This window comes from Neoarius graeffei, chromosome 10, assembly GCF_027579695.1.
Source record: "Neoarius graeffei isolate fNeoGra1 chromosome 10, fNeoGra1.pri, whole genome shotgun sequence".
Lineage (NCBI taxonomy): Eukaryota > Metazoa > Chordata > Actinopteri > Siluriformes > Ariidae > Neoarius > Neoarius graeffei.
In genome coordinates, this window is record NC_083578.1 from 87744840 (window position 1) to 87771434 (window position 26595).

Here is a 26595-nt window from a genome sequence, read left to right on the forward strand (position 1 = left end):
AAAATGTCCACAGTGAGTGGTTAAAATAAATAAGTAAATAAATAAATAACATACAAGAGTGTGCATGACCTCAGATCTGTCCATCTTTAAGTCCGGAGTAAAAACACTTCTCTCTCCTCAGGGTTTTGACTCTTTCTGTCTGAGCTTCGCACGCGCTTCATTATTTATATCACATATTTAATGTCTTTTATTTTTTTATTTCTTTTTAAAATTATTTTAAAAATCCTGCTTTTTTATTTCTGCAGAGTAATTTCAATCACTTTTGTGTTCAACATAAACTTACCTTCCTCGTCTCTCTCTCTCTCTCTCTCTCTCTCTCACACACACACACACACACACACACACACACACACACACACACACACGCAGACAGCGGAGTGTGTTTGCGCTTTAGAGAGTTCTCACTCGGCAGAGCGATCAGGGAGATGATCAGGGGGAGGATCAGGGAGATGATCAGGGAGATGATCAGGGAGATGATCAGGGAGATGATCAGGGGGAGGATCAGGGAGATGATCAGGGAGATGATCAGGGAGAGGATCAGGGAGATGATCAGGGAGATGATCAGGGGAAGGATCAGGGGGAGGATCAGGGAGATGATCAGGGGGAGGATCAGGGAGATGATCAGGGAGATGATCAGGGGGAGGATCAGGGAGATGATCAGGGAGATGATCAGGGGGAGGATCAGGGAGATGATCAGGGAGATGATCAGGGGGAGGATCAGAGAGATGATCAGGGGAAGGATCAGGGAGATGATTCCGGGCCGCCAGAACGCATTCCGCCGAACGCATTCCGTTCCCACTGGTGACACACACACACACACACACACACACACACACGGACTCCCCTTCACGAGCTCCCCTCCTCCGCTGACTCCCACATACACACTCCACCTCAACCTCCACCTTCAGAGCCCTTAGGAACACACACACACACACACACACACCACACACACACCACACACACACACCACACACACACACGGACTGAGTGAAATCAGGGCGCGAGCATGGCGCAGGGGCACACCGCCGCTCCGCGCGCCTTCTCCAAGCGCCGACTTTAACCGGATCGACCTGTAGCCTCGTGTGTGTGTGTGTGTGTGTGTGTGTGTTCTGTCCCGATATGAAGCGGTGCTCAGCGCTCGGATTTCTGCTCTTCTGTACTTTATTTCCAGCGGGATTTTTATTACTGAACCGGGACAAACGGAAACAGTGCAGCCAGGACGAGGCGGTAAGAGCAGCTTCATCATCACCATCACCACCATCATCACCACTATCATCATCACCACCACCATCATCACCACCACCATCATCATCACCACCATCATCATCATCACCACCACCACCATCATCACCACCACCATCATCATCATCACCACCACCACCATCGGGCTCTGCTGGAGTTGTTTTGAACTTTAGTCTAATTGTCTAATTCTCCAGTGAGTGTCAGAGCTGTTCGTGTTTCTAAAATTCCAAGGAACTAAAAAAAGTAAAATTTTTAATTTTTCAATCAAAGACTGATTATCTATCTATCTATCTATCTATCTATCTATCTATCTATCTATCTATCTATCTATCTATCTATCTATCTATCTATCTTATTTCATTTCATTTTATTTATTTATTTTTTAATTTCAGATTTATCCTCATTTAGTTTTTCTGAAGTGTAAAATTTATTTATTTATTTATTTATTTATTTATTTATTTATCACTTGCCTGTGCTTGCAATTACTTTAATTCTGTTTATTTTAACTTATTTATTTTATTGCCGTCATTAAGTTTAATGTTCACTGAGAACATCATTATAAAGGGCTTTAAAACCAGGGAACAGACATGAAAAGAGCCTTTTCTGCTTCTGCTTCTTCTTCTTCATGGAAATCATCTTGACTCATTTATTCACTGAGAATAGTTTTTGGCTTTATTTATATTTTACATTTACATTTATTTACATCCATGTTCTGATCCAGAGCCACTTACAGAAGTGAATATAAGGCAACATTTCTACTGCATTAAAGAAAAAAACCCCCAACCCACACAGATTATATTTGACAAAAAAAGTGAGGTTCCTTACATTTCACTGCTTTATTGATTGATTGATTGATTGATTGACTGATGATTCTCCTGTCGAGGCCATAAACTTTCTGAACCTGCAAAAGGTTTGTGTGAGAATTTATTACAGTACAATAATGCAATAATGATACGAGATTAATAACACAACTATATTCCTATAGAATTAAACAATAGTGATTAAAAGCTGCTCTGTAGAAAAAAATTATTAACATTATTGTATCCCATGGAAACATTTGCTAAAACAATTACAACTTTCAGAGGCACGCAGCCAGTTTCCTGTCACGTCGCCACTAAAAGAAACAAATTCTCATGCCAAGTGAAATATTTCTTTCTCTCTCGTTCTCCTCTTTGGCTAATGTGACAGAAGAACGTGATGATGATGATGTTGTTGTTGATGATGATGATAATGATGGAATGCATGTGAGTGAGTCTGGGTTCCTCGTGTATAAAAGTGAAAACCTGCACAAAGGTCAGCTGGTAAAAATCACCTGATAAAGCAGGTTGTGTGTAATTTCATGTCGTATCAGTGCAGGAATTAACGAGCGGGATTATAATGTCATTAGTGTCATTAATCCTCACAGGAAACACTGAGCAGTCGGACTACGGTCAATAACGACATCATTTATTTTTAATAAAGTAAATTTTCCCCACAGTGTTTAGTGAACTCGAGCACTGAATAAACACACAGAGTGCTGAAATAAATCAGAGGCAATACAACAAGCTCTTCATGATGTCAGTTAATATCTCTGGGGTTTAAAAATAAAAAAGAATTAAACCATGTTTTGAAATTGAGTGTTGAAGTCATTTAAAACAAAAATTGGCAAACACTTGGGCTTACAGTAGGTACAAATTCAAAACGTTAACACTTAATTCAACACTGTGTTCTCAAATAAATAAATAAATAAATAAATAAATAAGGTCAGCAGTCCCTCTCAGGACACCTTAAACATTTCAGGTATATTTCATGGAGAAATACTGTAGAAACATGGAGAAATATTTCATCACTGTTTCTTTCTCAGATCTGGAGAACTCGAGTGGAACTCTTTTAGGAAGAAAGGATTTTTTTGCCTCGCTGTATGTCGGTGATGTCAGAATGAAAAAGAGATTTAGGCTGCTTTCAGTGTTGGCCTTTATTGATTTATGTGTCTGATTTCATTTCTGTTCATCTGTCTGTCTGTCTGTCCATCCTTCTGTATCGCTGTCTGTATATGGACTGTGTCTGTCTGTCCGTCCATTTGTCTCTCTGTCTGTCTGTCTGTCTGTCTGTCTGTCTGTCTGTCTATGTACTGTATCTGTCTATCTGTATATGTACTGTATCTGTCTGTCTGTCTGTCCATCTTTCTGTATTGCTGTCTGTATATGTACTGTGTCTGTCTGTCTGTCTGTCTGTCTATGTACTGTATATGTCTGTCTGTCCATCCTTCTGTATTGCTGTCTGTATATGGACTGTGTCTGTCTGTCTATCCATTTGTCTGTCTGTCTGTCTGTATATGTACTGTATCTGCCTGTCTGTCTGTCTATGTACTATATCTGTCTGTCTGTCCATCTGTGCATGTATTATATCTGTCTGTCTGTCTGGGCATGTCATGTATCTATCTGTCTGTCCATCCTTCTGTATAGCTCTCTGTATATGTACTGTATCTGTCTATCTGTATATGTACTGTATCTCTCTATCTGTCTGTCCATCCTTCTGCATATCTATCTATCTATCTATCTATCTATCTATCTATCTATCTATCTATCTATCTATCTGTCTGTCTGTCTGTCTGTCTGTCTGTATTAGCAGTTGTGCTGAACACTGCAGTGTTTTTATAAAATACAGATTTTCAGATTTTGGTTCAACATAAAGGATGACGTGTTAGCCCAACTCTTCAGCAACTTACTGTGGGATTCGAATGGACAGCTTGAATTTTAACCATGTGTGTGTGTGTGTGTGTGTGTGTGTGCGCGCTCAGGTTTTCATGTTGGGATTTCAGTTGAGCAAACTGTGAGTACGTTCTGAATTCAGTCAGATCGTCTGCATCCTTTTACACTGGGTGATGTGTGGAGTTCCAGTGTTCAGTTATTAACATGCGGAGTTACAGTGTTCCGTTATTAATATGCGGAGTTCCAGTGTTCAGTTATTAATATGTGGAGTTCCAGTGTTCGGTTATTAATATGTGGAGTTCCAGTGTTCAGTTATTAATATGTGGAGTTACAGTGTTCCCTTATTAATATGTGGAGTTAGTGTTCAGTTATTAACATGCGGCGTTCCAGTGTTCAGTTATTAATATGCGGAGTTACAGTGTTCAGTTATTAATATGCGGAGTTATAGTGTTCCATTATTAATATGTGGAGTTAGTGTTTGGTTATTAACATGCGGCGTTCCAGTGTTCAGTTATTAATATGCAGAGTTCCAGTGTTCAGTTATTAATATGCGGAGTTACAGTGTTCCGTTATTAATATGTGGAGTTAGTGTTTGGTTATTAACATGCGGAGTTCCAGTGTTCAGTTATTAATATGCGGAGTTCCAGTGTTCGGTTATTAATATGCGGAGTTCCAGTGTTCAGTTATAAACATGCGGAGTTCCAGTGTTCGGTTATTAATATGTGGAGTTAGTGTTTGGTTATTAACATGCGGAGTTCCAGTGTTCAGTTATTAATATGCGGAGTTCCAGTGTTCAGTTATTAATATGTGGAGTTAGTGTTTGGTTATTAACATGCGGAGTTCCAGTGTTCGGTTATTAATATGCGGAGTTCCAGTGTTCAGTTATTAATATGTGGAGTTAGTGTTTGGTTATTAACATGCGGAGTTCCAGTGTTCAGTTATTAATATGCGGAGTTACAGTGTTCGGTTATTAATATGCGGAGTTCCAGTGTTCAGTTATTAATATGCGGAGTTCCAGTGTTCAGTTATTAATATGCGGAGTTCCAGTGTTCAGTTATTAATATGCGGAGTTCCAGTGTTCAGTTATTAATATGTGGAGTTAGTGTTTGGTTATTAACATGCGGAGTTCCAGTGTTCAGTTATTAATATGCGGAGTTCCAGTGTTCAGTTATTAATATGTGGAGTTAGTGTTTGGTTATGAACATGCGGAGTTCCAGTGTTCAGTTATTAATATGCGGAGTTCCAGTGTTCAGTTATTAATATGCGGAGTTACAGTGTTCCGTTATTAATATGCGGAGTTAGTGTTTGGTTATTAACATGCGGAGTTCCAGTGTTCGGTTATTAACATGCGGAGTTCCAGTGTTCGGTTATTAACATGCGGAGTTCCAGTGTTCGGTTATTAACATGCGGAGTTCCAGTGTTCGGTTATTAACATGCGGAGTTCCAGTGTTCGGTTATTAACATGCGGAGTTCCAGTGTTCGGTTATTAACATGCGGAGTTCCAGTGTTCGGTTATTAACATGCGGAGTTCCAGTGTTCGGTTATTAACATGCGGAGTTCCAGTGTTCGGTTATTAACATGCGGAGTTCCAGTGTTCGGTTATTAACATGCGGAGTTCCAGTGTTCGGTTATTAATATGCGGAGTTCCAGTGTTCGGTTATTAATATGTGGAGTTCCAGTGTTCAGTTATTAATATGCGGAGTTCCAGTGTTCAGTTATTAATATGCGGAGTTTCAGTGTTCAGTTATTAAAATGCGGAGTTACAGTGTTCCGTTATTAATATGTGGAGTTAGTGTTTGGTTATTAACATGCGGAGTTCCAGTGTTCAGTTATTAATATGCGGAGTTCCAGTGTTCAGTTATTAATATGTGGAGTTAGTGTTTGGTTATTAACATGCGGAGTTCCAGTGTTCAGTTATTAATATGCGGAGTTCCAGTGTTCAGTTATTAATATGTGGAGTTAGTGTTTGGTTATGAACATGCGGAGTTCCAGTGTTCAGTTATTAATATGCGGAGTTCCAGTGTTCAGTTATTAATATGCGGAGTTACAGTGTTCCGTTATTAATATGCGGAGTTAGTGTTTGGTTATTAACATGCGGAGTTCCAGTGTTCGGTTATTAACATGCGGAGTTCCAGTGTTCGGTTATTAACATGCGGAGTTCCAGTGTTCGGTTATTAACATGCGGAGTTCCAGTGTTCGGTTATTAACATGCGGAGTTCCAGTGTTCGGTTATTAACATGCGGAGTTCCAGTGTTCGGTTATTAACATGCGGAGTTCCAGTGTTCGGTTATTAACATGCGGAGTTCCAGTGTTCGGTTATTAACATGCGGAGTTCCAGTGTTCGGTTATTAACATGCGGAGTTCCAGTGTTCGGTTATTAACATGCGGAGTTCCAGTGTTCGGTTATTAACATGCGGAGTTCCAGTGTTCGGTTATTAACATGCGGAGTTCCAGTGTTCGGTTATTAACATGCGGAGTTCCAGTGTTCGGTTATTAACATGCGGAGTTCCAGTGTTCGGTTATTAATATGCGGAGTTCCAGTGTTCGGTTATTAATATGCGGAGTTCCAGTGTTCGGTTATTAATATGTGGAGTTCCAGTGTTCAGTTATTAATATGCGGAGTTCCAGTGTTCAGTTATTAATATGCGGAGTTTCAGTGTTCAGTTATTAAAATGCGGAGTTACAGTGTTCCGTTATTAATATGTGGAGTTAGTGTTTGGTTATTAACATGCGGAGTTCCAGTGTTCAGTTATTAATATGCGGAGTTCCAGTGTTCGGTTATTAATATGCGGAGTTCCAGTGTTCGGTTATTAATATGCGGAGTTCCAGTGTTCGGTTATTAATATGCGGAGTTCCAGTGTTCGGTTATTAATATGCGGAGTTCCAGTGTTCGGTTATTAATATGCGGAGTTTCAGTGTTCAGTTATTAAAATGCGGAGTTACAGTGTTCCGTTATTAATATGTGGAGTTAGTGTTTGGTTATTAACATGCGGAGTTCCAGTGTTCGGTTATTAATATGTGGAGTTCCAGTGTTCGGTCAATGTGAGTATATATCAGGAAAATAATATGGAAATTTTATTTACTTGTCTGTCTGAAAGACAAGTTTAACCAACTCTTCTTCTTCTTTTGGCTGCTCCCATTAGGGGTCGCCACAGCAGATCATCCTTCCCAATGTACGATCCACATATTTGATTTGCTATTGATAGATTCCCCAATCCATCCAGGCTTGGCACTGGCACTTAGCCTGCACTGGCTTGTACAACCCCAGGGTTTTTTACCAAACCTGCATGTCTTTGGACTGTGGGGGAAACCAGAGCACCTGGAGGAAACCCACACAGACACAGGGAGAACATGCAAACTCCACACAGAAAGGCCCCCATCAGCCATGAGGTTCGAACTTGGAACCTTCTTGCTGTGAGGCGACAGGGCATAACATGAGTCAGTCTGCGTAGCGACATCTGAAACGTCGCTAACTTAGTGATTTCCTCATCACGCTTCAGTCAAGTTGTTGGACAGTCACGTGCCATAGTGAAACAGACATAAGTCGAATCAATTCAACTTGTAATCAGACACCGATTGTCAAAATGCCTGTAATGTTCCTGCGCTGAAGTCAGAACGAAACCTTTATATTCGATTTTCTCCTTTTGCTCGTCACCCATTTTGCTCAATTGAAAAAAATAGAATGTATTAAAGACTGATTTTGTCCCCTGAGAAACACATTTCAGCTCAGAAGGAAAGTCTGAAGTTTTCAGAAACATATACAGTAGAAAAAAAATCTAAATATTGCTGAAAACACACACACACACACACACACACACACACACACACACACACACACACACACACACACACACACACATCTTAGCAAGTGAAAATATCCTGAATATAATATAGGATATTCATATAGCTGTATTATATACACACAGTGCTGGGCAAAAGTCTTAGGTGCATGTAAAGAAATGCTGTCGACCAAAAATGGCTTAAAAAATAATGAAATGAAATGAAATGTTTCAGCATTAAAAAAATACTATAAACAGTCATCAGTGAGCCATAATAAATGAAACGTGCGTTTACATGCACATAGAGAGAATCGAATTTCTGCCGTTGCTCGACTGAAATCGAAGTTCTAAATGCCATGTATACACCTTAATTCGGCTGAAATTGAACCGAACTTGATTTCTCGGAATCGAGCTACACGACCTAGTTTATGCGATTTCTGCCAAGCTACTTAGTGCATGTAAACCCTATCGAGCTAGTAGTCGAGCTACTTACTGCCCCTTCCGGAAGTGACGAGTGACGAGACCACAAGCGGGAAACACAACAGCCTCGGTCGGCATGACAACAGTAGTAGCGAGCAGCAGAAGAGGTCAGGAGGAACAAACGAAGAAGAGAAAATGGCGAGCAGAAACGTGCACTTCTGGAGCAATGAGGAGACAGAGTTCATGCTCATTCAGCTTAAGGAGTTGAATATATTAAAATTCATGGATGGGAGAAAAACTCGCAATGGAGAACATGGAACTGATAACTTTGTTTACACTCTTGAATAGCTCTTCTTCATGACGACAACCGGAAGTGTACCAACACGATGGGGCGTGTAGCGCCACCTGTGGCTCGGGTGCACAATGCACCTCGCACAATAGCCCGATTTCATTGTGTGCATGTAGGATTGGATTTCTCTGGCACCCTGCTGGGACCTTCAGCTCGATTACCGACAGCAGCTCGATTTGGATGTGCATGTAAACGTAGTCAGTATTTGGTGTGAGACGACCCTTTGCTTTACAAAAAATAAATAAATACTAGTCTGAGGTCCAGTGAGTGCAGTTTTATGCGGAAATGAGCTGTAGGTTTTACTGAGCATCTTCCAGAACCAGCCGCAGTTCTCCTGGACACTTTGTCACACTCACTTCTTCATTTTGCTCCAAAATTTTGCCAGTAGTCTTCATTATGTTTTCTTTTTTAATCTGAAAAGAAAGTGCTCTCTTATGGAATATGCTGCTCAGACATATTAAAAAAATTGTTCTATAACATTTAATTTTGTGCTGGAAAAAAACGAATGTTTGGAAGTCTAAAATGTTTTTGTAATGTTTTGACTCGATAATGTAGAAGTCATAAAATAGAAATCTATAACAAAGTTTGTATGAAAAAAACAATAAGGAGCTTATTTTTTTAAAGTAGGGGGACTTTTGCACAGAAAATAGAAAACACTTCGTATATAAATTCCTAGAAACCAAATATACAGCTATAAAAACCTACTTTGAGACATTTTTACTCATTTCACTTCTTGTTTATTGGCAAATATTGTTACTGGACAATCATTAGCATTGGAAACATTTATTTCTAGAAATATGTAGAATTTATAATTAGATTATTTAAAGCTTGAAATGAGTTAAAAGCATCGAAAAGCAAGCTGAATCATCTTATGTCTAAAAATTCAGACTAATGTCGATTTGTACTAACTTTGTCCAAAAAAGTCAATTTTTAATTATTTAATTATTATTTCAATTATTATTTTAAAACCTAAAAATGTATTATTATTATTATTATTATTATTATTAAATAATATTATATGCAATAATGTACATTCTATATAATCTTTCATTATATTTATTTCATGATACTATTATTGACAGTATATTTCATTATAAATTAGCTCTAACATCGTTACAACTAAATTACAAGAATATACGGCACGTAGTTCTAAATAACAACATAAACAACAGTGATCATTTTATATCATTTTTAAACAACAGCATTAATAATAAAGTATTAGAATGTATATGTTTTGAGACATTTTCATGTTTAAATATGTATTTATTATTTAATTATATCTTAATATACCCTAACCTTTATTATTAATTAACAACAAATATTTATTCATTAGCCTACGGGAATAAAAATATTTATTTCATTCACATTTTTTCAAAGCAATTTCACATTTATGTTTTGATAACTTAGAAGTGAGACAGAATTATATCCGAGTCCAGAGCTGAATAGTTATAAACCTTATCTTAACAGCGGCTCTGTGATTGTCTTGGGATTTGAACTCATAGCTTTCTGATCATGTTTTAACTTGTATATCTACACACACACACACACACACACACACACACACACACACACACACACACACACACACACACACACACACACACATTTACAAACTTCACGAAAGGATCCGATTTACCTCTGTGTCCTCGTCCTCCTTCTCAGAGACAGCTGAACTCGTTCCTGTGGACGATAAAACGTCCTGCCCCTCAGCCGCCCTCCTACCTGTTCGGCACCATCCATGTGCCGTACACACGTGTGTGGGACTTTGTGCCTGAGAGCTCAAAGCGAGCCTTTCAGAGCAGCACGAGTGTGTTCTTCGAGCTTGACCTCACTGACCCTGTGACCGTGTCCAAGCTGGCCAGCTGTCAGCTCTTACCTAACGGTGAGAGCCTGAGGAGCCTGCTGCCTCGGGACATCTACCTCCGGCTGAAGCGCCACCTGGACTACGTGAGACACATGATGCCGGCGTGGGTGAGGGCTGAGCAGCGCTTCTACGCCGACTACCTGTTCAAGGCCATCGCCGGAGACTGGGAGCGTAAGCGGCCCGTCTGGGTGATGCTGATGGTGAACTCGCTGACTGAGTGGGATGTGAGGTGGCGTGGAGCTCCCGTGCTCGACCTGTTCCTCGCCCGCGAGGCCGAGCGCATGGGCAAGAAGACAGGCGCTGTGGAGGACGTCGAGGAACAGTGTCACCCGCTGAACGGACTCAGCTTCTCCCAGGTCAGTGTGTGTGTATGTCTTAGAGCCTTAGTACCTCTTGTTCTGTTTTTTGGCTTTCAGTTACACCCAGGTCATTGTGTCTATACACTCTTTGGGGAAAAAAAAGTTTCCTAAAAAACCCTCTTTCTATACTTTAGGGTTCTTAAGCTCTTCTTTCTTAAAACGCAGCTGGTTTGGAACAGTTTGTTCACAATACACTTTGCTCTAGGGTTCTGTGTAGAACCTTGACATTAATGGTTCAAGATTTGACCTTTTATTATGTAAAATAACTTGTTTTATAAGTATCTGTGTATATCTGAGTTTAAATCCTTGGTTGTTGGGGTTACGATGTTCTTCATATCGATAAAAAAGTGCTGTATAGCTGCACGTGAGTCCGTGACTGACTCTTTTCCCTAGAAAGGTATCACTTATGCTACGTACTACAGTCGTCATGTCATGTCTCCACTCACACCATCTTTGTCACCAAACCAACCATTTTTGCTCTAAAGTCCTAACACTGGAAAGTGACAGGACGAGACATTTATTCACAAACAATTTCCAAATGCAGTCCAGTGTAAGATGGTTAAAAAGACAATCTGAAAGACAGAACCCAAAAACTTAACCCAGGGGTCAGAATGTTTAGCGTAACACATAGTGAGAGGTAGGATACAAGTGCGTAAACTTGAGAATAATCTGTGATCAAAGTAAAGCAAAAACAGAATATGGAAACAGGAAACCAAGGCTTGGAATTAATGATAGAAAAAAAATCATGATAAGATTCAACGAACAATGGCTGAACATGCCTATGCAGAGACAAACTAATCAAGGACGAACACGACACAGGTGAACACAATCAGGTAACAAACCAATGACTGGACCAAGCATAACAGAAACTCCAAACAAGACCGTCAATGAGGGCGTAGCTCACTCTGGCCCTGTCTAGTCCAGAAGGAACAATCTAAAGTGGGCCACCTTGCGCAATAAATGTTGCAAACTATATACACTAGATACAAGCTATATATACACTACCGTTCAAAAGTTTGGGGTCACTTTGAAATGTCCTTATTTTTGAAAGAAAAGCACTGTTCTTTTCAACGAAGATCACTTTAAACTAATCAGAAATCCACTCTATACATTTCTAATGTGGTAAATGACTATTCTAGCTGCAAATGTGTGGTTTTTGGTGCAATATCTCCATAGGTGTATAGAGGCCCATTTCCAGCAACTCTCACTCCAGTGTTCTAATGGTACAATGTGTTTGCTCATTGCCTCAGAAGGCTAATGGATGATTAGAAAACCCTTGTACAATCATGTTAGCACAGCTGAAAACAGTTGAGCTCTTTAGAGAAGCTATAAAACTGACCTTCCTTTGAGCAGATTGAGTTTCTGGAGCATCACATTTGTGGGGTCGATTAAATGCTCAAAATGGCCAGAAAAATGTCTTGACTATATTTTCTATTCATTTTACAACTTATGGTGGGAAATAAAAAAGTGTGACTTTTCATGGAAAACACAAAATTGTCTGGGTGACCCCAAACTTTTGAACGGTAGTGTAGATGCTATATCCACCCTAGGAATACTGACCTATTTGCCAGAAAGAATCCAAAACGGCGAGGAACTGACAGAGAAGAAGCGATATTTGTTGAACTGCTTAAGGCATTAAGGCTTAATTAGTCCGTAACTTCATTAATAATTGTAATGAAGTAAATCTGTGTAGAAGTTCTATGCACCCTAGGTACCCCTACCTTCATGCCAGAAAGAATCAAAATCGGTGAAGAACTGAGGGAGAAGAAGCGATTTGTGTGGAAACTGCTTGTTAGGGTTTAATTACTCCATATCTTCATTATTAATTGCAATTATGCAAATTTGGGTAGACGCCATATGCACCCCAGGCAGACTGACCTTCCTGCCAAAAAGAATAAAAATCAGTGAAGAATTGAGAGAGAAGGAGTGATTTTGATGAAACGTGAACAACGCCAGAAGGACGGACAATGGATGACACATGACGGTTGGCATAAACTCATCACCTATCGGCCGGATGAGCTAATAAGGACCAAACAGGAAGCAAGTGAGGAAGAGGCAGTGCCAGGAAAGTTCCTCGGAGAAGCGGGCGTGGCCATGATGACAAACATGGACAAACTGGAGCTGATGAATTGAACCCAGTGATTCTGGGTATTGTTGGAACAACCAAGTGATGACAGTCTCATGCTGATGACATCATCAACTGCTTGTTGAGTAGGACAAATCGGAAGCATGGATTTGATTTATTGCCCTGAGTCATGCATGTATCTGCTGGAGGAAACTCGCGGTCCGAGCAGACCCGGTTGTGGTTTAGGTGATATTTATTATGTACTGACAAACAGGAGCAGGACAAAATCAAAGGAGATGTCTGATTGTGCTGCAGTTCTGGGAGAGTGCTGCTCCGCTGAGTAGATTGATAGATCTGGGTTGAGATGAACGATGAGCAGTTTGGAAGACTCGTGTTACGCGGTATCCAGTGACCGCCGACTGAAAGACGGACCCCATAACCTAATTACGTGATGACATAAGCATGGAGGCTATCTGCATTCAATTTCTCAGCCGATATAAAGAGCATCAAAGTGAAATCAGATATAAAATTGACCTCATTTGGAGCCATAATTGGCTCCTGGTGTAGAACTTCTTCAAGGTGACATACAGTACATACTCCCAGATGCACTAACTCACTGCAAGCGAACCTGCAAGGCAGCGAGACTCTGGCTCTAATTTGAGACGTCGCATGAGCTACATAGATTCTCACTTTTCATGCTCTTAACTACGCTGTCAAAGGAGTGTGGTGAGGAATCGTGGGACGTGTAGGCCCTGCACTGGAGGATGGCTTCTTCTTCTTCTTCTTCTTCTTCGACAAGGTCAGAGCACCAGTCTCATTCCCAGACCGAGTATGAGAAAGGTTTCTGTTTGTTTTTTAAGCATATTTGATTTGTCCTGCTTATCTGGATGAACTCTGATGAACTCGTGGATGAAATTGCAGCTTTCAAATATGTCTCTGCAAATAGTTGAAAGGTAACACTCTATTTATTCATACCACGGTGTTGGGTGTTGGATTTTAACTCTGAAAAGATGTTAAGAGAGTCACGAGAGCCAGAAGAGCCGGTAAGCGATATCTGTCGACACGTCTATGGGTCACACAAGAGGGTGGATGTACAGGAATTGTGAGCTTTATTTATTAATAAATCCAAATCCTCAGGTTAACTCGCAAGCAGTAAGGCAGGCGTGGGTCAACCGATCAGACAAACAAACTCAGAAATCAAGACTCGAAGCAGAAAAAAGGCACGGTAAACCAATAATCGAAAGAAAAAATGCTCAGAGTTGAGGAAACAGGTGAATTTAATAATGAAGGGGGGAGGGATCGATGCAACATCTGGACTGGAGCACTGATTAGTGATGATGTCATAACATCTGAATTGTCTGATGCAATCACAAACAACACAACACAGGCAAAGGTCAAAACGCTGAAGCGACGGAGGGTGATGAAATCAAAAATGGAGAAAACAAACAAATATCAGAAATGATGCTCAGAATTGCAATCAAAAGAAATTCAAAACATTAGAAAATTGAGCATAAAATACAGGGTATCCGGTTATTTTGCACAAAAGTATTTTAGCACAAATCCAAAGTCTTTTAGCACAAGTCTCTTACAGTGGTGCTTGAAAGTTTGCGAACCCTTTCGAATTTTCTATATTTCTGCATAAATATGACCTAAAACATCATCAGATTTTCACACAAGTCCTAAAAGTAGATAAAGAGAACCCAGTTAAACAAATGAGACACAAATATTATACTTGGTCATTTATTTATTGAGGAAAATGATCCAATATTACATATCTGTGAGTGGCAAAAGTATGTGAACCTTTGCTTTCAGTATCTGGTGTGACCCCCTTGTGCAGCAATAACTGCAACTAAACGTTTGCGGTAACTGTTGATCAGTCCTGCACACCGGCTTGGAGGAATTTTAGCCCGTTCCTCCGTACAGAACAGCTTCAACTCTGGGATGTTGGTGGGTTTCCTCACATGAACTGCTCGCTTCAGGTCCTTCCACAACATTTCCATTGGATTAAGGTCAGGACTTTGACTTGGCCATTCCAAAACATTAACTTTATTCTTCTTTAACCATTCTTTGGGAGAACGACTTGTGTGCTTAGGGTCGTTGTCTTGCTGCATGACCCACCTTCTCTTGAGATTCAGTTCATGGACAGATGTCCTGACATTTTCCTTTAGAATTCGCTGGTATAATTCAGAATTCATTGTTCCATCAATGATGGCAAGCCGTCCTGGCCCAGATGCAGCAAAACAGGCCCAAACCATGATACTACCACCACCATGTTTCACAGATGGGATAAGGTTCTTATGCTGGAATGTAGTGTTTTCCTTTCTCCAAACATCTCACCTCTCATTTAAACCAAAAGTTCTATTTTGGTCTCATCTGTCCACAAAACATTTTTCCAATAGCCTTCTGGCTTGTCTACGTGATCTTTAGCAAACTGCAGACGAGCAGCAATGTTCTTTTTGGAGAGCAGTGGGTTTCTCCTTGCAACTCTGTCATGCACACCATTGTTGTTCAGTGTTCTCCTGATGGTGGACTCATGAATGTGAACATTAGCCAATGTGAGAGAGGCCTTCATTTGCTTAGAAGTTACCCTGGGGTCCTTTGTGACCTTGCCGACTATTACACGTCTTGCTCTTGGAGTGATCTTTGTCAGTCGACCACTCCTGGGGAGGGTAACAATGGACTTGAATTTCCTCCATTTGTACACAATCTGTCTGACTGTGGATTGGTGGAGTCCAAACTCTTTAGAGATGGTTTTGTAACCTTTTACAGCCTGATGAGCATCAACAACACTTTTTCTGAGGTCCTCAGAAATCTCCTTTGTTCGTGCCATGATACACTTCCACAAACATGTGTTGTGAAGATCAGACTTTGATAGATCCCTGTTCTTTAAATAAAACAGGGTGCCCACTCACACCTGATTGTCATCCCATTGATTGAAAACACCTGACTCTAATTTCACCTTCAAATTAACTGCTAATCCTAGAGGTTCACATACTTTTGCCACTCACAGATATGTAACATTGGATCATTTTCCTCAATAAATAAATCTCATCTCATCTCATTATCTCTAGCCGCTTTATCCTGTTCTACAGGGTCGCAGGCAAGCTGGAGCCTATCCCAGCTGACTACGGGCGAAAGGCGGGGTACACCCTGGACAAGTCGCCAGGTCATCACAGGGCTGACACATAGACACAGACAACCATTCACACTCACATTCACACCTACGGTCAATTTAGAGTCACCAGTTAACCTAACCTGCATGTCTTTGGACTGTGGGGGAAACCGGAGCACCCGGAGGAAACCCACGCGGACACGGGGAGAACATGCAAACTCCACACAGAAAGGCCCTCGCCGGCCACAGGGCTCGAACCCGGACCTTCTTGCTGTGAGGCGACAGCGCTAACCACTACACCACCGTGACGCCCCTCAATAAATAAATGACCAAGTATAATATTTTTGTCTCATTTGTTTAACTGGGTTCTCTTTATCTACTTTTAGGACTTGGGTGAAAATCTGATGGTGTTTTAGGTCATATTTATGCAGAAATATAGAAAATTCTAAAGGGTTCACAAACTTTCAAGCACCACTGTAGCACAACTCTTTGTTCTTTAGCACAACTCTGGATTATGGTCACAATAATAAAAAAAAAATCCTCCTCTCGATATAGGAAGGGGTTTGTTATGATTGCTTAGGGACTGGAAGCCCGGATTTCTGCTGCTGTGCAAAATAAAGAACAAACAAAAAGCTTTCTTTAAACTCTTATCATCTTGTAAATTTCGCTTGACTTTTCATTCTTTATCAAATTAGCAAATTGTAAATAATAAATATGATAAGCTTAGCACTTTAATAAAGACAAAACAAACCTGGAAGTTGGCTGTAGCGGTGTACTGGGTCAGGATACGTGTGGTGTTTTAAATAATTTGGAGGGAGGATTGGTGACTAACATACGGGCTAGATCAAACACGGCGGTTTCAAGATGGTGGAGCGGGGAAATACAATCGCTCGTTTTTGATCGGAATCTCAGCAACTTTCATAAAAAAATCCATCAAACATCCTTAACCTTCATCCTACCAAGTGGGGTCCATCTGGACCCCGCACCTATATGTTTGTTTGCCATTTTAAAAATATGTGACATACTGCCTCACCGTTTTATGAATTTGTCGGAATTTATGTCTTAATTAAAACACTAAAGCACCGGAAGATCAGCTTTTTGCATTGTGAAGGTATAATTAATTTGTTACTGGGGTCCAACCGGACCCCAGAGTAAAGTTTATCTGTCTTTCATTTTATAATTGAATAGCACACTGAAAGTTAACTTCTTTTATTTCTTTTATGTTCCATAATGAAACTACCAAGGCATTCCTTCTTGGGGTCCGTGTGGACCCCACTGCTGCAATAAGCACAGGCTGCAAAACAAAAGCCCTAAATTATTTTACAATTACTTTTTTGTTTTAAATTCTGTAAGAAAAGACCTAAGTTGTAATCCAGAATGTTTTACAGCTGCATGAGCTGCAAAAATCATGTATATAATGCCAATTTTTTTTGTGGCGCTATAATTTGCTACATGTATGCTAGCTATTGCAATATTATTGCAATGTTATTGCATTTATAATACATCATTGATATTCAGCCATAGTGGATTTTGTTCTTCAATAAAGTTATGTCTGTTTGCTGCATTGAATTGGTTCTTACTGCATTGATTTCAAGGTATTCCCTCCTGGGGTCCATACGGACCCCGCCTGGTAGTTTGTGTATGTAAAATTGGCTGGTAGGATGAAGGTTAAGTGTGTTCTTTATGCCTTGGGTCCTTTAGTGTATTGCTGTTATTAATACAAGATGTTCTGAACAAAACTTATCTGGTGATTTTGTCTTTATAAGCTTTAATTTTAAAGAAAAGTATTGGGGTCCAAACGGACCCCACATGGTAAAATTAAGGTGTAAAATAGCATGGTAGGATGAGGGTTAAAAATGATCAGTAAGTACTCATAATAAAGATTAAGTGTTATTGGATCTTGTGCTAAAGAACTTAGAGTTGTGCTAAAAGACTTTCATGCTAAATAACCGTAAACCAAAATACAGAAGTGTGATAGTGTTCAGGTTCCAGATCTGGATCAGACTGGGGAAGTAATGGGTCCTGAAATGGTGATGGAGTCTGATGCAACAACAGGAATCCAGAGAGGACATTATTATTATTATTATTATTATTATTATTATCTCATCCGGCCGATAGCTGATGAGTTTACGCCATCATGTGTTTTCCGTCATCCGTCCAGCGTTGTCCACATTTCACAAAAAATTGCTTATTCTCTCTCAGTTCTTCACTGATTTTTATTCTTTTTGGCAGGAAGGTCGGTCTGCCTGGGGTGCATATGGCTTCTACCCAAATTTGCATAATTGCAATTAATAATGACGATATGGAGTAATTACTCAACCCCTAACAAGCAGTTTCCACACAAATCACTCCTCCCTCAATTCTTCACAGATTTTGATTCTTTCTGGCATGAAGGTAGGGGTACCTAGGGTGCATATAACTTCTACCCAGATTTGCTTCATTACAATTATTAATGAAGTTATGGACTAATTAAGCCTTAATACCTTAAGCAGTTCAACAAAAATCACTTCTTCTTGGTCAGTTCCTTGCCACTTTGGATTCTTTCTGGTAAATAGGTCGGTATTCCTAGGGTGGATATAGCGTCTATATATAGCTTGTATATAGTGTTTATAGCTTGCAACATTTATTGCGCAAGGTGGCCCACTTTTGATCGTTCCTTTTGGACTAGACGGGGCAGGAGTGAGCGACACCGTCACTGACTGTCTCGTTTATTATTGCTACAAGGGTAAGTCAAATGAAAACCGAAAAAGTGCAACAGGAATTAGAGAAACAGCTGTACACAGCTTTGATTTACATAATTTACGATTTGGTTGAAAGACCTTCCTGTCAGATGAAGAAGTGCAACAAATGGTGCATCAGTGGCTGCACACACAACCAAAATTTTTTTCTAGAGGAATCTGGATACATGTTAAACACTTAAACACTTGCACTGAACAAAATGGAGACGATTATGACCAAGGTCAATGATAAAGATTCAGTTAAAGAAGGACTATGATTTGAACTTTAATTAATTCGTCAACATCCCTCCTGTGCCAGGACCTGGTCTTCCCAGGCAGTCTGCTATCCCGGTAGTAACCAGTGGTGGGTTTCCCAAAAGCCTCTTAACACTAAGAGCATCTTAACAAGGAGAGGGAGAGTGTTCATTGTGTTGATTGCTCTACCATTTAACGATGATCATTGTGCTACGATGCTTTTGGGAAACTCGGCACAGACCCTTAAGGTGCATTGGGCAGCGCCAGTCTCCGTTTCTCTAGCCCTCAGCCTCTCGCCTATTACATAGCTAGGGTTACAGTCAAGGGCTGATCCTTGGTAACTACAAAAGTTTGACTCGCTGTTCACATCTGTATTGTGGCGCCTTGCCAGATATCAGTAGGTACCATTTTTATGACTTTTATGATTTTACAGAATTCAAGGATTTATTTACACAGAAGAATTCAAGCCGTGAAAGTCAAAGAAATGGAGACATAATTCTTCCAAGTCCAGAAAGGAACTATACTAGGAAGTCCATACGATACAGAGGAGCAACAGCGTGGAACAGTCCATCTAATAAAGAATCAACGGCTAATAACTTAAACGAATTTAAGCATTCACTAGCTAAATTTGACATTAGCAGAATAAACTTTGATCCTACTGTAGCCGTAACTAAACACAAAGACAACAGTTGTGCCTACTATTAATCCATTTACTGTGAAGATAATTAACAGATTTTAAGATTTTTTAAAAGATCGTGTAATTTTTAGTTTTTTGCATTTGTAATTATTTGTATCTGTACATGCACGACCCCACCAGCTCTGCTGATCAACTTATCGTGCTTAAATAAAGTTATTCATTCATTCATTCATTCATTCATTCATGATGGTCTTTGGTATGACCAGACTGCAAGTAGAACTCATGATCTCCCAGTCAAGAGACAGACACGTGAACCACTAGGTCAACTCGCAGTAATGCATTTGTAGCTATTCAATAAATCTGGCACAATAAAATGTAATGAAACCAAAAGCTGAATGTAATGAATTTACTCAGTAAGGGTTGCACAGATGAGTCAGCTGTGTGAAATAGTGCTTTCAGAGCCACGAGTTGCACATCACTATCCAATCCTTCTCACCTGGTTTAGTCCTGCTGACTCCAAGAGGCTGATCCAGACTTGTTTTCAGACTGATGCTGGAGTGGAACATGACGGAAAATCCTCCTAGGTAGAAATAGATTCTCGGGAAGTCAGTCATTGAGAGACGTTTGTTTGATGCAGTTCTCTAATCCCTTGATTGACAGCAGCACGATGCATCAAATCACACAGATACAAATCAAGAGCTTCAGTTAAAGTGCTGATGACACGAACATGACTCTATGCAATTTCTTAAATAAACTATACAACATGGCAAACATGTTAGATTTCTGTTATAATTACGTGAAAAGAAGCTGTTGTTACGCGAATATCCAACTTTTAATTGCACAGCGCAAGAAAACTGGGTCCGTGGCTCGCGGCCATGTTGTGACGTCAGCGGAAGAACACGCTGCGGTTCACTGGCTGTTCTACTCTGGTTCTACTCAATGGAAATGGCGCATGAAAATGTCGGTGAACTCTCTAGTGCTAGCTCTTCCTCTTCTGGGAGTCTAGAATTGTGTTGATCTCTTCCGAATAGAATCTATGATAGCCTACCCTCTTTACCCTTTGCCTCTCGTTGCTAGGCGGCAGTTACATGAAAGCCGCAAGCTTTCACAAGCAAATACATGACTGATATCACGCCGACTTTATGATTACATTTATGATTATCATGTAGAATCTATAGCTCTACGTACCTTTATCTTATGTCGTTTCACAACACATGTTCTGACAGGAGGACTGTCTTTGGATCCGGCATAGCTACTAGTAGACCCCCTCCGGAATACTGGCAGTGTTGCCAGATTGGGAGGTTTCCCGCCCAGTTGGGCAGTTTCAAGTGCATTTTGGTGGGTTTTGAACATATTTTGGGCTAGAAAACTTCAGCAGTATCTGGCAACAGATACTGCTGACGTTGTCCAGCCCAAAATATGTTCAAAACCCACCAAAATGCACTTGAAACCGCCTAACTGGGTGGGAAACCTCCCAATCTGGCAACACTGTGTAGGCACTGCTGATGGTAGTAACACACGTTTGTGCTGAACTGAACACACAAGAGATTCTTTTAAGCTGGGAAGGGTGTCAAAACAATCCAAATCGAAGTGTTCAGAGCACAGGACGGATGTTGGTGAGGGCTCCCACTTGTCACGAGTGCGCCTGACTTGCTTCACCCACTTCGCATGCAGCTCGGGATCTCTGGGAAACTTGAATAAACTTACCCCATCCTTGTGGGTTTTGGAGCAAAAGCCGGCAACACAACGCGAAGGCATAACTATAACTATCTATCTATCTATCTATCTATCTATCTATCTATCTATCTATCTATCTATCTATCTATCTATCTATATATATATATATATAAATAATAAAAATACTAATAATGATAAACTGAACACCTGCCGCATCAACAACAAACTGGTAAGTTAGGAGGAAGGTTCTTTCGCTGATGTCATATAGCTCCTCCTCCTCTTTCGTCTCCTGGGTGCTGCAGCCCTGTCAAATTTGCCCAAATAGCCGCGTTTTTTTATCATAACTTGTAAAATAGGCGCCTTCGTGAATTAATATATGGATCATTGGGAATTACTTTTTATGTTATAAAACATCGCCAAAGATGTCAAAAACGTGTCATCAGCACTTTAATGTTCACAACGTTCAAACATCAGAATGGGAAAAATTGTGATCTCAAAGTGTGACTTACTTTCACTGTGACATGGGTGTTGGTTTGAGCCAGATGGTTTGGTTTTGGTTTGAGTATTTCAGAAACTGCTGATCTCCTGGGGTTTACACACACAAACAACAGTCTCTAGAGTTTACACGGACAGAATGGTGTGAAAAACAAAAAACACTGAGTGAGTGAGTGAGAGAGAGAGAGAGAGAGAGAGAGAGAGACAGTTCTGTGGGTGGATGGAAACGAACACCTTGCTGATGAGAAGTCAGAGGAAAATGGACAGATCGGTTTGAGGTTTGAGCTTTTTTGCCAGGAAAGAAGGATACCGTATTTTCCGGACTATACATCGCTCCGGAGTTTAAGTCGCATCAGCCAAAACAATGCATTATGAAGACGAAAAAAACATATATACATCGCACCGGACTACAAGTCGCACTTTTTTGAAGGGTTATTCTATCCATAGAATCTGTGATTCTATCTGATAAGCGGCGCGTGGTTACTGCGCGACTGCATTGTTTATTTAATAAACGAACAGTTGAGCAGTGATAATGCGCCCTTTGCCCTGTAAGTAGCCTAGTCTGATTATTTTAAATATCTACTACTATCTTTAATACTATCACTATCATTATTACTAATAGCCTATATTATTATTATAACTAATATTAGTAGCCTATTACTAATCGTTACTATCGTTATTACTCACGGTGAAAAAAAAAACATATATACGTCGCACCGGAGTATAAGTCGCATGGCCAGCCGAACCATGAAAAAAAGTGCAACTTATAGTCCGAAAAATACGGTATATTAACTCATATAATCACTCTTTACAACCGTGGTGAGCAGAAAATCATCTCAGCATGCAACAACCAGAGAAGAAGACCACATTGGGTTCCACTCTTGCAGCCAAGAACAGGGATCTTAGAATCAAGAACAAGTTCCTATTAAAGTGGCCGGTATAGTGAGAGTATATTTCAGGTTTGTGTTCTCGGTCATTGTGTGTTCTTGCTTCTCGTTTCAAGTTTCTTGTGTTTGGTGTTTAGTCACTTAAATAGCTACCTTGTGTGTTTTCCGAGTTCTGTATAATTATACTGGTGTTGTCTTTTTTAATAATTAGAACCCGTGCACATTTGTATCCAGTTTCTGCATACGTCTTTGTTTCATTCCTTCATAATAGTTACAAAATTTAGAGATAGGCACGGCTTTAGCATTCATACCTTTCCTTACAACTCCTTAAATCCAAACAGATCGCCTCCTGTCTGTTTAATGCATGATACCCTGCTGTTCTCCATCATCCAGCAATCATTTAAAAGATGTCACATCTCTATGTAGGTGTTCTCTTTTGACTGACTTTCCTAAAAACCAGTGATCCATGATACACTTTAAACCGAATCTTTCAAATAGTTATAGTCAGGAAAACTTTCAAAAATTGTGATTTTGACGTTTCATAACAGGACAGAAAATACAAACCTGCGTGGCCTTTCTCGATGTGTCGACTCTCCGCACGCAGTAACAATAAGCAGAATAAACACAAAGCCCGAGTGTGACTGTAGGAATTTTTTGGGGTTTATAGAATCACAGCATGCCATTTAAGGAATTTCATGCCTCGTACACCTTCTGGGAGTCACTTCCAATTACTTCTAAACTGTGCATAAAGCGTATCGCGTATCATTGTAATGAGAGCCGTGTTGGATGTTCTGCGTCAGCTGTTATGCAGCGCTCGCAGCCAGCGAGGAAATTTCTGGCAAATGCTTAAATGGCGAACTCTTTTTAATCACGGCTTCAATCAGGGGCCTTTTGAACATTTGGACTTCCTGTGGGTCTCTGCCTAAATATAGTCCCCGCAGAACTAACAGAGCATGAAATGGAGAGGACAGGTTTAAAATTAGTGTGACAGGCTTGAAATTGAGGGGAAAAAATTTCAATTGAACCGCGTCCTGGGTGACTGCATGGCTGATGGAAGGACAGAGACGAGACTTAACGCAAGACATAAATGCTTTGAGTCAGGGAATGTGAATTGGGAATGCGTCCAAACGCTACCAGCTGGTGGGGTTCTGAGTCCTAATAAAACTAAATGCTAATAATAAGACTTTTCTCAGATCTGGCTGGAACGTCAGCCCAAACAAGGAGAGTCTGGGTTAGATGAGGGGACTTCCTTTCTTCATTTCCTTTCATCTCTTCTGTTTCCTGTTCTGTTTTAATCCCCCCTCCCTCCCTCCCTCCCTCCCTCCCTCCCTCCCTCCCTCCCTCCCTCACTCGCTACCCCACTGAGCAATATTTCTACCAACATTTTTAAGAGTTAAAGACTTCCAGGACATCCCGTAAGAGAGAACTACACAGGCACTGGGCAAGTCAAGTCAAGTCAAGTTTATTTGTATCGCGATTTTAACAACAGACATTGTCGCAAAGCAGCTTTACAGAAACTTTAAACATGAGCTAATTTTATCCCTAATTTATCCCCAATGAGCAAGCCTGTGGCGATGGTGGTGAGGAAAAACTCCCTCAGATGACACGAAGAAGAAACCTCGAGAGGAACCAGACTCAAAAGGGAACCCATCCTCATCTGGGTGATGCTTCTATAACTGTGTCCTATAGAGTCACAAAGTATAACTGTGAAACCAGGAAATTCATTATAGTTTTAACAGGAAGTCTGTTTAGTTGAAGTTATAAACTGTTAATTGATGGAAACTTGAGTGCAAAACTGTTCATGACAACTGCAGTCCTAAAGTTAGCAAGTCAACTGTAGTCCTCAGGCATAAAAGTATTACTGTAAACGTCCAGAGCGTCTTCCAAGTGCGACTTTCGGCTGTCCATATGGGGCCGTCTTCCACAGGAGCGATGTCATGAGACCCCAGCCAGACACAGGGCATCAGGATGGATCAGGTAAGTGACTGATTTGTGCGTCCACTGAGAATAACAGAAACTCAATAGTAAAAAGCTATTGCAAAAGAAATACAACAGACGTCAGTGATGTGTCCTTCGCAAACAAGTCAGCTCTTTGACGCGACTCTTTTACATGAACAGCACCGAGCACCACATGGACATGGGGTCCAAAAGTCTGACAGCACCAGCAGGGCCGGATTAACATGGCCGGGGCCCCTAGTCTACAAGTTGCTGTAGCCCCCCCCCCCCCCCCCCCCCCCCCCCCCCCTGGCCACCACCATCTTATCCCATCTACCTGTAAAGAACTGTCTATTTTCTACATTTTAAAGTTTTTTTTTTTTTTCATTATTAAACTTTGTACAGCTGGGCCAGCGTTTGTGAAACTAGTGGCAGTGGCACATTCATCCACAAATGGGACGGGGTCTGAAAGGGATGGTCCTTCACCCTCACCAGAGCTAGTAGTACTACTGGCTGCAGCTCATTAGGTTTAAAAAACCCTGTTAGTTTTGGTATATTGCTCAATAGAGCTTTGTCACGTTGGGCTTTTTGCCGTTGCGCCTTGTGCTTTTGAGCACCGCTCTCGTATTTTCTGTCACACATGTTCACTGTTCAACTGTGGAGTGACATCGTGCGTGACGTCTAACGTTTATATATGGAAGGTGGAAGGTTTGTCTCACCCAATCAGCGTCCGTTTATTTAAATATTCATTTTGAGCCAATGAATATGAAGTTTTTTTTTCTTTTGACCAATTGGGGGCCCCCCTGCGAGGCGGGAGGTGTGGGGGCCCCTAGGCTGAAGCCATATGAAGCCTGTGCGGTGATCCGGGCGTGAGCACCAGTGTAAAATGGTGCGAAAAACAAAAAACACTGAGTGAGTGAGTGAGTGAGTGAGAGTTCTGTAGGTGGAAACAAACACCTTGTTGGTAAGAGAGGTCAGAGGAAAATGGACAGATTGGTTTGAGCTTTTTAGCCAGGAAGGATATAGTAACTCATACAATCAGTCTTTACAACCATGGTGAGCAGAAAAGCATCCCAGCATGCAACAGCCAAAGAAGAAGAAGAAGAAGAAGAAGACCACATTGGTTCCTGCAGCCAAGAACAGGAGTCTTGGACTTCGCAAGCTTGTGCAAAACCTGATGATCCATTTCAAACCAAATCCATCAGAGTGTCGTCTGATCAGATGCTCCAGTAGAAGAGATTAGATATGAGGAAAATCTGATCTTTTGTCAAATTGTACAAAGCAATGAACACACGGTCAGTATCATACATTTCCTTACATTTAAATAGGAAACTAGAAATAGTACAGAATCTTGAATATTAAATATTCATGATATTGTTTTAAATATTTCAAAATATCTTTCCAATTTTTGAACCCTGCTGCACTTGTACAAGCCATTTGGGATTTTTTTTACCCTTTAGTTTTAACAGATGTACACAGTGGCATTACACGATGGCAGTGTCATTTAATCAAAATGCTTCCATGGAAAATCGTTCTCAGCGTCTGAGCTGATCGTTAGCATGAGATGGATTTAACTCTCAGTTGTGTGCATAGAGCATAATACCATATACTGGTACACAAAACAGATCTCTTTGTGAGTTTGAAACAAACATTAACTGTAACAGGAAACCCAGTTAGTGTTAATATTCAGTAATAGTCAGTCTAGCATAGCACATATAGTAAGTCTGTGGTTTGAGACACAATGTTGGTATATTTAGTGGAGGTAGATGGACAGATTTGACAAAAATTTGACTGTTTTTACCTCCGCCAACTTTGTTGGAAGAGGTTATGTTTTTGCCTCCATTTGTTTGTTTGTTCCCAGTGTAACTCAAAAAATAGTGAACAGCTTTTGATGAAATTTGGAGGACAGGTGGTCCATGGGCCAAGGAACAATTAACAGTTATTCCACGAAATTGAGTCGTACATGAGCTGATAACCGATGAGTTGCGTATTGTAGCACCGAGTTATCTATAAGCCATGTACGATGAGATTGAGTGGAATAACTGTTTTATTCTATCCACATTCACTGGATTTTGAGAAAGGGAGCATTTTTATTTGTATTTTTTGCAAATT

The 26595-nt window shown here is 40.5% G+C and overlaps 1 protein-coding gene across 2 annotated transcripts in view; it reads left to right on the plus strand.

Annotated features, from left to right (window-relative positions):
• The first annotated feature begins 821 nt into the window (after window positions 1–821).
• The window catches only part of trabd2b (TraB domain containing 2B), a 142690-nt gene continuing 116916 nt past the window's right edge, over window positions 822–26595 (plus strand). Inside the window, exons 1-2 of one of the 2 annotated variants that reach the window (XM_060932543.1) lie at window positions 822–1227; window positions 10143–10700. In XM_060932543.1, the coding sequence (XP_060788526.1) occupies window positions 1120–1227; window positions 10143–10700 (666 nt within the window). In that variant the 5' untranslated portion in view covers window positions 822–1119. The remainder of the gene's footprint in view (window positions 1228–10142; window positions 10701–26595) is intronic. The other variant, XM_060932542.1, reaches the window with a different exon arrangement.